The 12,724-nt window shown below is 40.8% G+C and overlaps 1 protein-coding gene across 1 annotated transcript; it reads right to left on the bottom strand.

The window, feature by feature from the left end:
• Positions 1-17: 17 nt before the first annotated feature.
• Positions 18-8,000, bottom strand: TMEM9B (TMEM9 domain family member B). Its single transcript, XM_052696137.1, has 5 exons — positions 7,856-8,000; positions 7,617-7,708; positions 3,870-3,978; positions 2,802-2,936; positions 18-1,191 (listed from the first exon to the last, which is right to left on the bottom strand). The coding sequence occupies exons 1-5, from the start codon at positions 7,931-7,933 to the stop codon at positions 1,036-1,038; spliced, it is 570 nt and encodes a 189-aa protein (XP_052552097.1). The 5' UTR covers positions 7,934-8,000; the 3' UTR covers positions 18-1,035.
• Positions 8,001-12,724: the final 4,724 nt, after the last annotated feature.

Raw genomic sequence — 12,724 nt, 5'->3', positions numbered from 1 at the left:
TCTAGATAATGTGCATCTGTTTTTCAAAAATCAGTTTTAATTGTTACATTCCAAAGAGAATATATGAAAGTTAGTCATCTAGCAACTGTATACCTCTTAAGAGAGATGAACACAGAATCACAGATAGAAAAATACACCTAACTCCCAGGATGACAGGTGCTCAAGAAATTATGTGCCTTCTACCATCAATCCAAACAAATGCAGAAAGATTTCTTATAATAAATATTTCATCATATACTAACTCCTGAGACTTTACCCATGAGAAGAAAGGAAGATCTCTTTTAAAAGATATCATACACATACAATATATTAAGCTTTAAAGCAAAATAGAACGAAATGTCAACACTGCCTTGAAGTGCATTTGAGTTTATCTACATCACAGTAGTTCAAGTGTGCAGCTCAAAGAGTCAGTGTCCATTTAAGTTCAGCCTTATTTCTGAGACCACCTGACATACAAGCACTTTGAAAATACAAGTGCAAGCAACCAAATGATGAATACAGCCAATCAAAATTCTGCTCTCTGACATGACATCTGCACTGCAAGATTTCAATTTCCAATGTGACATCAGCCTGAAGAAAAATCCAAATATATTTACAAAAGGTCTTTACATAAAGAGAGTGGTGAGTTGTAAGTAGTTACTATGTTCCCAGGTACTTTTAACCACATAAATAATAAAGAGAAATATATAGTTAAAAATCACCGTTAAGTCACAACTATAAATAAAGTATCACAGTAGCAAACAAAGCAAGCTATCTCAGGGTTTGTTTTCTTTTCAGTTTTATTAGTAAGAGACAACTGAAAATGTAAAGATTTCTAGCTTTTGGTTAACTAATTTCTTTTATCTGCTTCCTGCTCAGTACATTCTTTCAAATTTTAAATACTTCATATATATATGTTTGGTGGTTTGTTTTTTTTTTTTTTCAAATCAGAAAAGAACAATTGCAGAAAACCCTTTTGAAGCGATAGGTTCAGGGAGACAGAAGTCAGTTTTTTCGGTTTGCCTGCTTTACTTCTTGGAGTTGCTGCTGAGAGAATTAACTCAGCACAACGTGACGGTCGAAAACAGACTTGCGTTGCTCTTGGACCTGCAACTTCCAGCGCTGCTGGGCATACTCCACTTTGTTCAGCACGTTGGCACGGCTCCGAGATCGAGCTAGCACGTCATGAGCATTTGCAAATGGCTGGTGATCCTGGAACAGCAAAGATCCAAAGAACACACTCAATAATTCCATCGAGCAATTGAATTAACTGTTTTATTTTGTTGGTGATTTTAAGGTGAAATGAGCTATTTTAGCCAATTAGTCAGTCATAACGACAAAGCAAGTTTTCAGATAGTTAAAACGATACTTTTCATCCCAAGTAACTGCCAAATATTTCCCAAATAGACCCAATTGTATCACTGCAATTTCATAGAACAGCTTAGGTTGGAAGGGACCTTAGAGATCACTGAGCTCCAACTCTCTAACACAGCCAGGGTCGCCAATCACTGGATCAGGTTGCCCAGGGCCCCGTCCAACCCAGCCTTGAAAGTCTCCAGAGACGGGACATCCAAGCCTCCATGGACAACTTGTTCCAGTGCCTCACTACCCAAACGAGACTTGCATCCATTAGTAGCTGCTGGAATCAAATCTAAGACAGACTACGATGCCAGGACCCTCCTGTTATTGTCATGAATGTACTTTGTTTAATGTCACTTAAAGAGTGAATTAGTCAGTTTTTTGCCAGCTCTCAGCCTGTTACTGTATGGCAGTTCAGGATGTTCATATAAAGATTGTATGTAAAACCAACACACTCCACTGTTTACCAAACCAAACCTATTGTACCAAGCTGTCTGAAAGTAAAGTGTAAATACAGCTGTTTAGGTGACAGAGCTCAACAATAACTGAGAGCTTATTTAATATTTACTCTGCCTGTTTTCCATCAATACCCGCAAAGCTTTGTTTTCTTCTAATAAATAAAAGCAGGTTATAAACAGTAAGGGTTGGAATTGAACTTCTTCTTTGGCTGTCAAATTGTTTTGGACAAAGTCACGTTCCTAAAGTTACATCAGAAAGCACCGTGTGTAAACTTCATAATAAAAAAATAACATAACTACATCCCATATTAAATAGTTATTTGCCCTTTTATATGTATACACCTCACAGTACTTGTGTTGTTGCTGTTGTTCCTGAATGCTTTTAAAAGACATTGATATGTATCTGTGACATAATTCTGTACAGAATAGCTCAGTGATGATTCTTAACAGGAGAATGATTCACATTAAAGATCTCAGGGGATGTCTACAATGGCACATATGGGCATCACTGAGCTAAGAAATATGCTAAAATCAAGACAGTCCCAGACTAAACGGCTATGAACTTATATAAAAGATTATGCAGTTGGACTTATCTAGAACAGTAAGTTCAAAGATCACAAATCACTTCATTTGTACAGAAGCAAAATCACAATAGCAGTATGTTTCCTCCATAAAATAAATGGAGAAAGGGATAGCATCAAAGATAAGTTGGATGGTACTGGCAAGCTAGCTACCCTCAATTTCAGTGGGAAAGGAAAGGCGGAGGAAAGGCAGAGGAAAAAGCAAGCACACTGTAGCAACTAACAGAAGCAATCCTCATCTTAATACTTTCTAGACAAGTGAAAAATGAAAGCATGGCTTCACAGAATCATCACGTGGTTTTCTGACTACAGCGAAGATCATCCTCTCCCTTCAGGAAAAGAATTTAAATTACCTTGCAAAAAAATCTTCCCAAATAATCACTTAAGAATTAACCCACGCATACAAGTGGTTGGATGAACTCACCCCTATGTCTTCATCACTCTGTATGAGCTGTGAATGTCCAAAGAGACGTCTCTTCAGAATGGGTTCCACTAGTGTAAGGTACACCATGTACAGAAGAAGTAGCCCCAAAATAGACAGGTATATGATGATTGTAACCTGCACAACACAAACATTATTTATCCCAGAGTTATGACATTACCTCAGCCACCTCTCACCAGGCAGTGATGAACAAAAGAACTGTACAGTCAAAGTTTTTGATGAGCCTGACACAGTAGCGTCACTATGACTTGAAATTCATGAACAGCAAAAAGCCATCACCTATTAAATTGGTATTACAAGGTTTAAGGGCAGACAGATAAATTAGCTTGAAACAAAGTCTCTCTTAGTGAGGCCTTGCTGAAGTCCTATGCTATCCTTCTTGAAACAACCTGGTGTTCTCTCACCTTAATCAAGACTACTAATCCACAGCAATTAAACTGGTCACAAATTTTGGGGTTCCTGTATGGTCTCCATTCTCTAGCATAGATCCACATTCAGTCACAGAGCTCACAATGAAACAGGAGAAGGGGAAAAACGCAAAATCCCGAAAAGCCTCCTAAAAAAGGAATCAGTATAATAGAAGAAAACATGCACTATATAATCTATTCACTCCAGGGGCTCAATGGTGGTTACAGGATAAGTATGAAGAATCATCAGATAAAGCAAACAGGATCAATTTTGCTCTTCTTAGATTGGCAAGATAGAAAGTAAATTTACATCAAGAGAGCAAGAGTGAATAATGGGAGAACACTGAGAAAAATACGAAGTTCAAAGCTTGACAAAATACCACAGCACACTCAAAATCCCAGCCAAGTATAAAGCTTAATCTCAAAACAGGAGAACTTAAACTTCTTAAGCTCACCCCTTCAGTTATAACATGATTCTACTATTACTATTCAAGAAAAGTTATGAACAACTAACAAAAAAAAAATAATAATCTTAAGACTGCTTTAGAAGAGCTCTCCCTTTAAAAAGAGTATTTCTCTAAAAAGTTACATTTACTATTCAGTTGAGGAATTTAATATATAACAACAGAATTCCATGGTTTACCTTAATTGTGACGGAGCTTCTCTCTTCATATTTGCACTCACAACGTAAACAATATGCTTCTACATCAGGTCCAGGGACAGGCATGGGCTCAACCACATGAAGACAATCACTGAAGAAAGACAGGACCAGTTCAAACGGTGCAGCTGGTTTTAGACATCTCTAACTCAATTCTAGCTATTACATATCTTTTCCTCCTAATACTTAAAGAGCTTTATTCTGTTTTTTTTCCTGTATCTGAAGGAAGATTAACCTCTCTTTGGTGTTTGTGAACAATAGCTCGTTTTTTCTTACCATCACATGTTTATAGGCATAAGGAAAAAAAGCAGACATTGGATGAGTCGTTTATTAAAGCAACAAGATTATGAATAAACAGCATTCACTTCAAAGCACTGGAACAAGAAAGGAAAACATACTTCAACTTGAAAGTACTTGAAAGTTCTTGCTCAGTACAAGAAAGACATAGAGATCTTGGAAAGGGTCCAGAGGAGGGCGACTAAGATGATCAGGGGGTTGGAGCACCTCCCCTATGAGGACAGGCTGAGGGAGTTGGGCTTGTTCAGCCTGGAGAAGAGAAGGCTGCGGGGTGACCTCATTGCAGCCTATCAATACCTGAAGGGAACCTACACCCAGGAGGGGAGTAAACTCTTCAGAAGGGCTGACAACAGCAGGACTAGGGGAAATGGATCCAAGTTGAGGGAGGGAAGATTTAGGTTGGATGTTAGGGGGAAGTTCTTTACAAGGAGAGTGGTTAGGCCCTGGAACGGGCTGCCCAGGGAGGTTGTGGATGCCCCGTCTTTGGACGGGGTCCTGGGCAACCTGATCTGAATGTGTACGTTTGGTGGCCCTGCTAGGCAGGAGGGTTGGAACTACATGATCCTTGAGGTCCCTTCCAACCCTGGTGATTCTGTGAAAGATCACAAACTCTTAGATGGTTCCCATACCAACAAATGTAGTTGACAATGCTATGAACACTCTACAGCACAGTACTAAAATCCAGCTGCCATGATATAACAACTTGCACCACTACTTCCACCAATAACTTAAATAATTTGAGTTTTTTGCTGACTCAGTTTGGTTATTCAGTTAACATCCCAAGCTCCTTGCAGAGCACTTATAGAACAAATTTCACTTTGATCCCTGTCAACTCAGCATTAATGGAGGCAGAAGCAGGTAACAAAACAAAGTCTCTGACGTGATAGCAGCAGCTAACAATTCAACTCTGTACTGGGCTACCTGAAAATGTCGCCAAGCCACGTGGCCAGGCATCAGTTTTTCTCTCTTCTGTTTTGTTGGTATTACTCCTTTATAACTAGAACTGTTGAGTGTCACATCACAATCTCTGGAGAGGCATGGAGGGATCATTTTTTCCATTTATTTGACATGAGAATTACAAACTCCTCTGCAAAAGAGTGCTACACTTAATATGCAAAATCAGAAATACATAGAAGTAATTAACTAGGAAATTTCTGTAAAGGTTATGTCAATATGTTGCTCAAGTAGAGAATAAGCCAGCATGTTGCTTGGCTACAGCAGGACATCTGTTACTGTAAACATATCAAATAATATCAACAAGTTTTTTCTCTAGTTTAGTTTCACGCTGCTACAGAGGGTAAAAGCTCTCAGAATCTTACAGTTTTGATTATATGTTTCCTTGGACTGTGATTCCATGGCAATTTAAGAGGATATACGTGGAAAAGGTTAATCCTTTCCTAAAGGGTGCTGCCACTCAACTTCCCCCATATTAGCACCTTTCTCCCTTGCACTCACCAAGGAAACTTTCCTTCCTAGGGAATCTAGGAAGTCAAAAGTACAGTTTCTGCTCAGCTTCCAAAGCAGACAGGGCATCTTCCTTCCCACCACGTCTGTGACTATTAAAGCAGTCAGCCTCTGGACATGAAATACCAATGCATTTCTTCCACAGTGGGTTATTTAACTGAATGCCATGTAGGTGCTTAGGCTTATACAGCACAATGTTTGCCTATCCAAACATTGTGTGTTGTTTGTCAGGACTGAATTGCCAGCAGTAGCTCCAAACTCTCAAATGGAGAACACTTTTATTGGTGCTGGAGTACTGTCAGCTCATACTGATGTTAACTAAAGGTATTGTTTGACAATCTGTGAGGATGAAAAAAAAGGGACCAATCCTGTGAAAGAAGTGATACACCTAAATAAGGGTATCATAATGCAGGCTACAAGATTAAAGATTAAATTTTCATTTTACGTCCAGATAAGGGGGCAGTAAGTGGCCATACTGAATGTAAGTCATAAAGACACTAAAAATTGTTCCAGCTCTTGCCTCAGACAAGATCTAAATGCCTGAAGGAAAGAGCATGACACTTTGTTCTATATAGTAACAAGCCACCCACACAGATGCAGAAGCCCAGGTGTGACACTAGAATTGTCTACTTTGTTGCACATGACCTAGGAATTAAGCCTTTATAAAGTAGCAAGAAGGCAACTGGAACAAGAAGACATGAAACATTCCCAGGTGGTCTCACAAGAAACAATCTCAACACAATGAAATTTAAGATTGGAAAACGGGTTTTTGAGATTCTGTAAGCACCATTTATGTGTCACCATGAAAAGCGCAAAGTCCACAAAGTCAACTTTTCCTTCAATCACTGACAATATGATTTAAAGCGAGGTCTTTTCTGACAGTAAGGCAAATGCTAAGCAATATCCACTGAAAAAAATCAACTTCATTCGCAGGGGCAACACAGCTATTAACAGTGTTGCTCTGAGATCCCAGCTGCAGCTGGAGCTCTCTCAGTATGTTTCACTGCTGCACTATGACTGATTTGTCATAGCAGGCCTAATAACATTAAGTTAACCACATGGGACAAAAACAGTAATTTAGATTAGACAGTATGTTCTACGTTCATTAACACAGGTTGAAATTTACACTGTTGTTTCTCACCGTTCTTCTGCAAATAAGTAAGTCAAGGCGTAGCTCTTAATACATATCTGTATCACTAACTTCAATCCTGTAATTATTTTGGTGGGTCTGCTAAGGGGCATGGAATGTTCACAATCAAGTAGCTAGCAGGCTGCTATTCAACAGACTTAAAAAGTCTTCTAATAATTCTTGATATATAAGAATAAGAGTCAATGTATCAAATTGTATTTCATATTTTTATAGGTTGATCCAAGAATTCCTGAGCACTTTGGATATCAGAGCAACTCTAAAGTATGCTGTTTTAAATCACTGCTATCTCCCCTTTCTTCCCCAGCTGCTCATCCCCGCTCATGTAGACAGGTCCTCGACTCAGCTGAAACCTGACAGATGCTACGGCTAGCCCAAAACACAGCACACTGCTGAGACACAGAAGATTTTTATATATATAGGAGAGAGAATGTACTGCGTTCTCTGACTGTGATTTTTGAGGAACAGATCTCCAAAACAACCTCTAAACATCAGGACTGGTTTCAAGAGCAGAGAAGGAGGAGAGAATGATCCCTGTCCTGCTCAACAGACAACGCTGCTTCACCACGATACCATTTCTGGTCCCTGAATTCAAATTACAACCCCCCTTTTCCTTCTACTACTTCTAAGTCTTATGCAACAGAAGAACATACGAACAAGCAATCCAAAATAGAAGATGGAGACACGTTAGGGGTTTCGAGCCTCATCTCTTCCAACAGCTGAATTCTGAAATGCCCAGTACGTCGTGCAAGAGATGCTTTTGTCATCGTTACAGAACACTTACAGACAACCCCGCTCTTTGTACTTCCCCATAATAAACTCACCAGTCCTTCTGCGAAACGTTTTTATTGTAGATACGGCCCGAGTGGTCTTTGTAAGGAGGGCAGATGCATTTACATCGGACGTCCTCGGAATTCTGCAAAGCAAACAACACGCTGAGCCCGTACCGCCGAGCGTACGACCTACACGAAGAGCCGACAGCAAACCACCTCTCAGATTTATTTCAAGAGTTCAACGCAATGAGCGGAATAAGTAAACAGAACTCTCCACACCCGCTCCTCACCTTAGCCTGAGCGCCCAGCCCCGCCAGCACGGCCAGCAGCCCGCAGAGGCACAGCCAGCCCCCGAGGCCGGCCGCCATGTCGGCCCGGGGCTCCTCGCCGCTGCGCACCGCCTAACCGCGCCGCCGCGCCGCCGCCATCACTTCCGCCTTCCGCCCGTCCGCGTCCGGCGTTTCCTCCCATTATTGCGGCCCCCGGGAAGCTGCGGCAGTGGCGCTTTGTTCCGGGCGGAGAGGGATTGGTGTTGCGTTAAATAAACGGCCTTGTTGTTAAGAGGAAGTACAGCCAGTGTTAAGAAGCATACAAAGTTTAACGCGTTAGTAAAAAAAAATAATAATAATGATAATAAAGAAGTATGAAAGAGAAGCTGGATCTCGTTTGAAACCGTGAATAAACACTCCCCCAGTGCTCGTCTGTCCCATGGGAGTGTAAATGTAACGGCGTCTGTGTCTGCGGGTGCTCAAGGTCTGCCCACAGCCCCTGCTTTCACAAGCACCACAGAACTTCATCATCACATGATAACACAGATGGATACACAACAGTACTTGGGGTTTAGTTTGTCTTCATTAAAAAACAACAACAACAACATGGTGTCCCAGGGCAAGTGAGCCAGCCTGGTCTATCCCATACCTGCCCCCCATGCCTGTGCAATGGGCAGACGTGTCTGGCAAAGTATCAGGCACCTGGAGGGCAGCGCTGTCATGGGGAGTGATAACAGAACAGCTCTTCTGGCAGCTGTGCTGGAGCTTTCCATGCTTTTCCCCTCCGTACTCCTATGCTGGTTCTAGCAGGGGTTCCCACATCATGCCCCTTGTGACTTAAGGTGGTGAAGATGGCTGGGGTTGTTGGTTTTTTGCCTCTAAGATGGCGGAAGTCACAGGGGTACACACGCCCAGCTGTCTAATGTAGGAATGCAATGTTGTTTCTGCATTAGATATTAAAAAGGGGGAATTGATCTGAAGAAGTAAAGCACCATGTATTTGTATTTCGTAACCTATACTGTAGGGCTATTCTGCTTGGATAAGCGACCCTCAGCAAAAGAAAAGCAGACTTAACAAACATCAAAGAATCCAGGGCCTCTGTACAAGGCTGGATTGCCTTGCTCTGTGGGTAGGTTGGGATGCAACAGGCAGGCATCAAGATACTCCCCCCTGTCCTCCTTCCAAGCTTATCTCTACGCAAGGACAAGCAGATGTTCAAAAGAATGACCAAGTGTCAAATAAGCAAGTGTGAGAAGTTAACTAGTTAGTGATACATGCTTAGCTAGCAACAGTTCATGTTTAGCCAGTATCCGTATGTTTAGTTGAGCATCGGGAAGATTGTGAACCTGAAGTACTCAGCCAATGAGGAACCAAGGGAGAAATAGATAAGCATCGAGTGATAGGGCATAAAAGATGTAACGCGTGCTCTCCTGCTTGCAGGAGGCCTGCCATTGCAATTGTGAATAAAATCTGCTTTATCAGAGATACCGTCCTGATAAATTATTTGGATATTCCCAACACTAAGATGGCAGAGGTAGAAGGAATGGCCATGTTTGCCTCCTATGTTACGTAAGAAAACAGAAGTGGCAGGGTTTGCTTTGTTGTCTCGTAGTTGCTCAAGATGGTGGAAGTGGCATCTTTTTACTTAAGATGGCTAGGATTGGTGCTCCTTGCTACTTAAGTAGTGGACTTTGCAGGAGTTGGTGCCCTCTGCTTGAGATGGCAGAAGTGGCAATGCTTGGTGTGTTATGCATTTAGTTAAGATGGCAGAGGTTGCAGGACTTGGTGCCCCCTGGTACATAAGATGGTGGTGATAGTGTGGTTGCTGTGTTTTGCCTCTTGTTACTTAAGATGGTGGAGGTGAGTTTCAGGGGTGTGTAGTAGGCCAAGGGAGAAGTGAGTGGGGGGTGAGAGGCAGGTGACCTCCTTCTCCACAGTGAGGAGCCAGGAAAAACACAGCACACAATCCTTAGGGTTGCCTGTAGTGATCCTTTTGACCTACCAAGCCCAGCTCCACCCAGGATTACCCAGGCTTTTGGAGCATACCAACAATTTGCCTCCATTGCTGACAGCAAAGCAAACCTGAGCTATGTGGATTGCAACCTCCTGGGCCATACTGTCCCTCAGGATAAGGAGCAAATCATGACTATAAGCTGATATCTAAATACAGTTTATGTATTCTTAACAGGTCCATTGTCAGCTCCATGTAGAGTTTGACAACATCATAGTGTGCCAGCAACAAGTTGGGATAATTCCCTCCAACAAACATGCTGGATGCTTTCCAGAGTAAGTAAGGAAACCATTTTGCATAGGTGAAGACACAGTCACATTTTCCATAATGCCTACAGCAGGGCTTTTTTTCAGAAATTTCCCTGTAGCTTGTGAAGTGAATGGTGAAGGAACACAGATCACTTGGTGACAGAGAACATATGGACCACGTATAACATAACACATACTCATTATCCTAGCTCTTTTCTCTCTCAAAACATATAAAGTTTGTTGTATTCACGCATGCCAGTCTGTGGCACCAAGTGTATTTTCTTCATGTAAACAAGCTGTGACAAATCGCAGAACTTTCTCAACTGGTTCTGTTAAAGCTAAACTTAAAATTCATGTTACTCATCCCTGTAAAGCACATTATAGATTGGTCAAAAACACAAAAGTACTGAAACATATTAAAAGCAATAATAAGTGGCATTTTAAATGAGACTTGCAGGTTAAGATAATCAAGTTTACCTATAACTAAACATACAAAAGGGCAACTTATACAAATTTTAACGTTTTATAGGCAGGCAGATATGCCTCTGGGAAAATCTCACTGAAACACTGCAGTGTTCCCTATTTTCCATATGCTTGTGAATTATTTCCATCCAAGAAGAGTGTTTACTTTCAATCAGAAGGGCAATAAATGCTCTTCAGAAGGAACGTTTTCAGATGCAGTCTCTCGAGACCTAGAGAATAAGCAATTTTGAAGTTTTCCCTACTTGGGTAGGAAAACTCAAAAAAAAACACCTGATACTGCTAGGACTGGATCCAGCTCTCCTCTTGCCGGTGCCAAGCCATGAAAAGTTCTCACAGTTGTTTCAGATTCTTTGGCACATTTCACAGAGGAATATTAGACTGTATGTAGTTAATTTTCATGTCCCCATTCCCTTGCCTGTTTCTTTTCTCTTTCTTACATCCATTTGGAATTTGCATACCAATATAAATTGCAACATGGTACATTGTCAAAAGTTGCACTGTTCCCTCTGTCTTTCCTGAGGCTCCATTAAGTGGCTGTAATTTCATAGGAATTAAAAGAATCCTTTACATATAGCTTACTTCTCAATTGTACTATTATACCTTGTTTTAATACAGTGAATTGTGTAATGCTAACGGTGCCTCAGACATCTTAATAAATGAGCTTGTGTTACTATGGAGACACAAAACACCTTTATTTAAAATTCAGGGAAAATTGCCCCTGAAGTCATGTAGTGAGTATACATCAGATTTCAGTCTTAGCTAAACAATTCATCTTTTGAAAGTCTGTATCCGCAGTGAAAGTGTTTTGAAGCATGAAGGTGGCTCAGTGTCTTCGTAGCCACCCACACTCATAGTCTGTGATTGGCAAATCGACTGCTGAGTTGAAAAACATGCTGAATCTTTAGAAAAACATAGATCTGGTTTTAAGCTGATGTAAATAATGTGCAGCTTCACTGTATATGGAACACCTCAGTGTATCTGATAGACTAATTTTTTTTAATACACTGAAATATTTCTTATATACAGTTAATAATAACCCAATTTTAGATGGTTGAAGCAGCTTTTGGGACCTTCATACCCTGTCTGGAAGCTTCCTCAAAGCTAGAGATACCAAAACAAAAAGAAAGAGGAGCTTGTGGTCCACAGGTTCTTGGTGTGGAGGGGGTAAACACCTTTTCTTCTAGAAGAGTCTTTTTTACTCCCCAGAAAATAGTAAGCAGTGATCTCATGAGATAGACTGATTGAGTAATCCTTAAGAAAAAGGCTTTTCTTTGAACAATTGGATTTTTTTTTTCAGGGGGTTATTTATTTATTTTTCAGCAGGCCAATATCAAAAGCAATACTGTGAAATCACTGTAAAATCAAAATTAAAATGTAAAGAGAGTGGTTTTGAGGGGAAAAAAAAAAAAAAAGGTTAGTCTGTAAAAGACATTTTTGCAGCTGTTCCTCCATCTTTGCAATTTTCCAGAAGAAATGAAGATGGGTTTCTGTCTTCAAGAGAGCTCTGATTATCTGCAGGCTCTGAGCCTTAGTGAACTGCAGTCTGCCTCCTGTACTTCTTACTGAGTCCTCAGGAGATAAACCTCTTCAAAGTAATGCATCTGAGCTTTCACATGTTTGTAACGTAGAATGTGCTTTAGTAATAAGAACTCCTTTGAGACTCATGACAATGAGCTGGCCTCTCTAAACCAAATATTACACTTTTCCATTTGTACAACACATTGGACTAGAAGTGTTCTTTGTTGTAATTTTGTAGCTTCGGTCATATTTGTCTTCATCATCAGGACTCACACAGCTAGTCCCCCTAACAGCTAAAGGCACTCCTTTTGATAGTTCTAAGGCTCTGCTTCAGAGGATTGCCCCAGGGGCATGTCCTTCTGCTCAGTCATCTTATAGATACGTTTTATGCAGAGCTTTGTGTTTCCAGGAACTGTATGTGCAGAGTATTTGTCTGCTCTTCCTTTTCCACTGCAGCATCCTTTCCAGAACTGCCCCATTCCCATGGCAAACAATGCACTAAGCCATGTCTTTATTCCTCTTTATTGCGCTACACTCATTCACATTCAAATTAAAGTATTTTAAAACCTTTTGTCTGTAGAATAACTTCATGCAGCAAGTGGTAACAACACTGGACTCAGCTGTGTCAAG

This window comes from Tympanuchus pallidicinctus, unplaced genomic scaffold, assembly GCF_026119805.1.
Source record: "Tympanuchus pallidicinctus isolate F22 unplaced genomic scaffold, pur_lepc_1.0 scaffold3, whole genome shotgun sequence".
Lineage (NCBI taxonomy): Eukaryota > Metazoa > Chordata > Aves > Galliformes > Phasianidae > Tympanuchus > Tympanuchus pallidicinctus.
The sequence above is the reverse complement of the archived record's forward strand: the minus strand, read 5'-3'. Positions and strand labels throughout refer to the sequence as shown.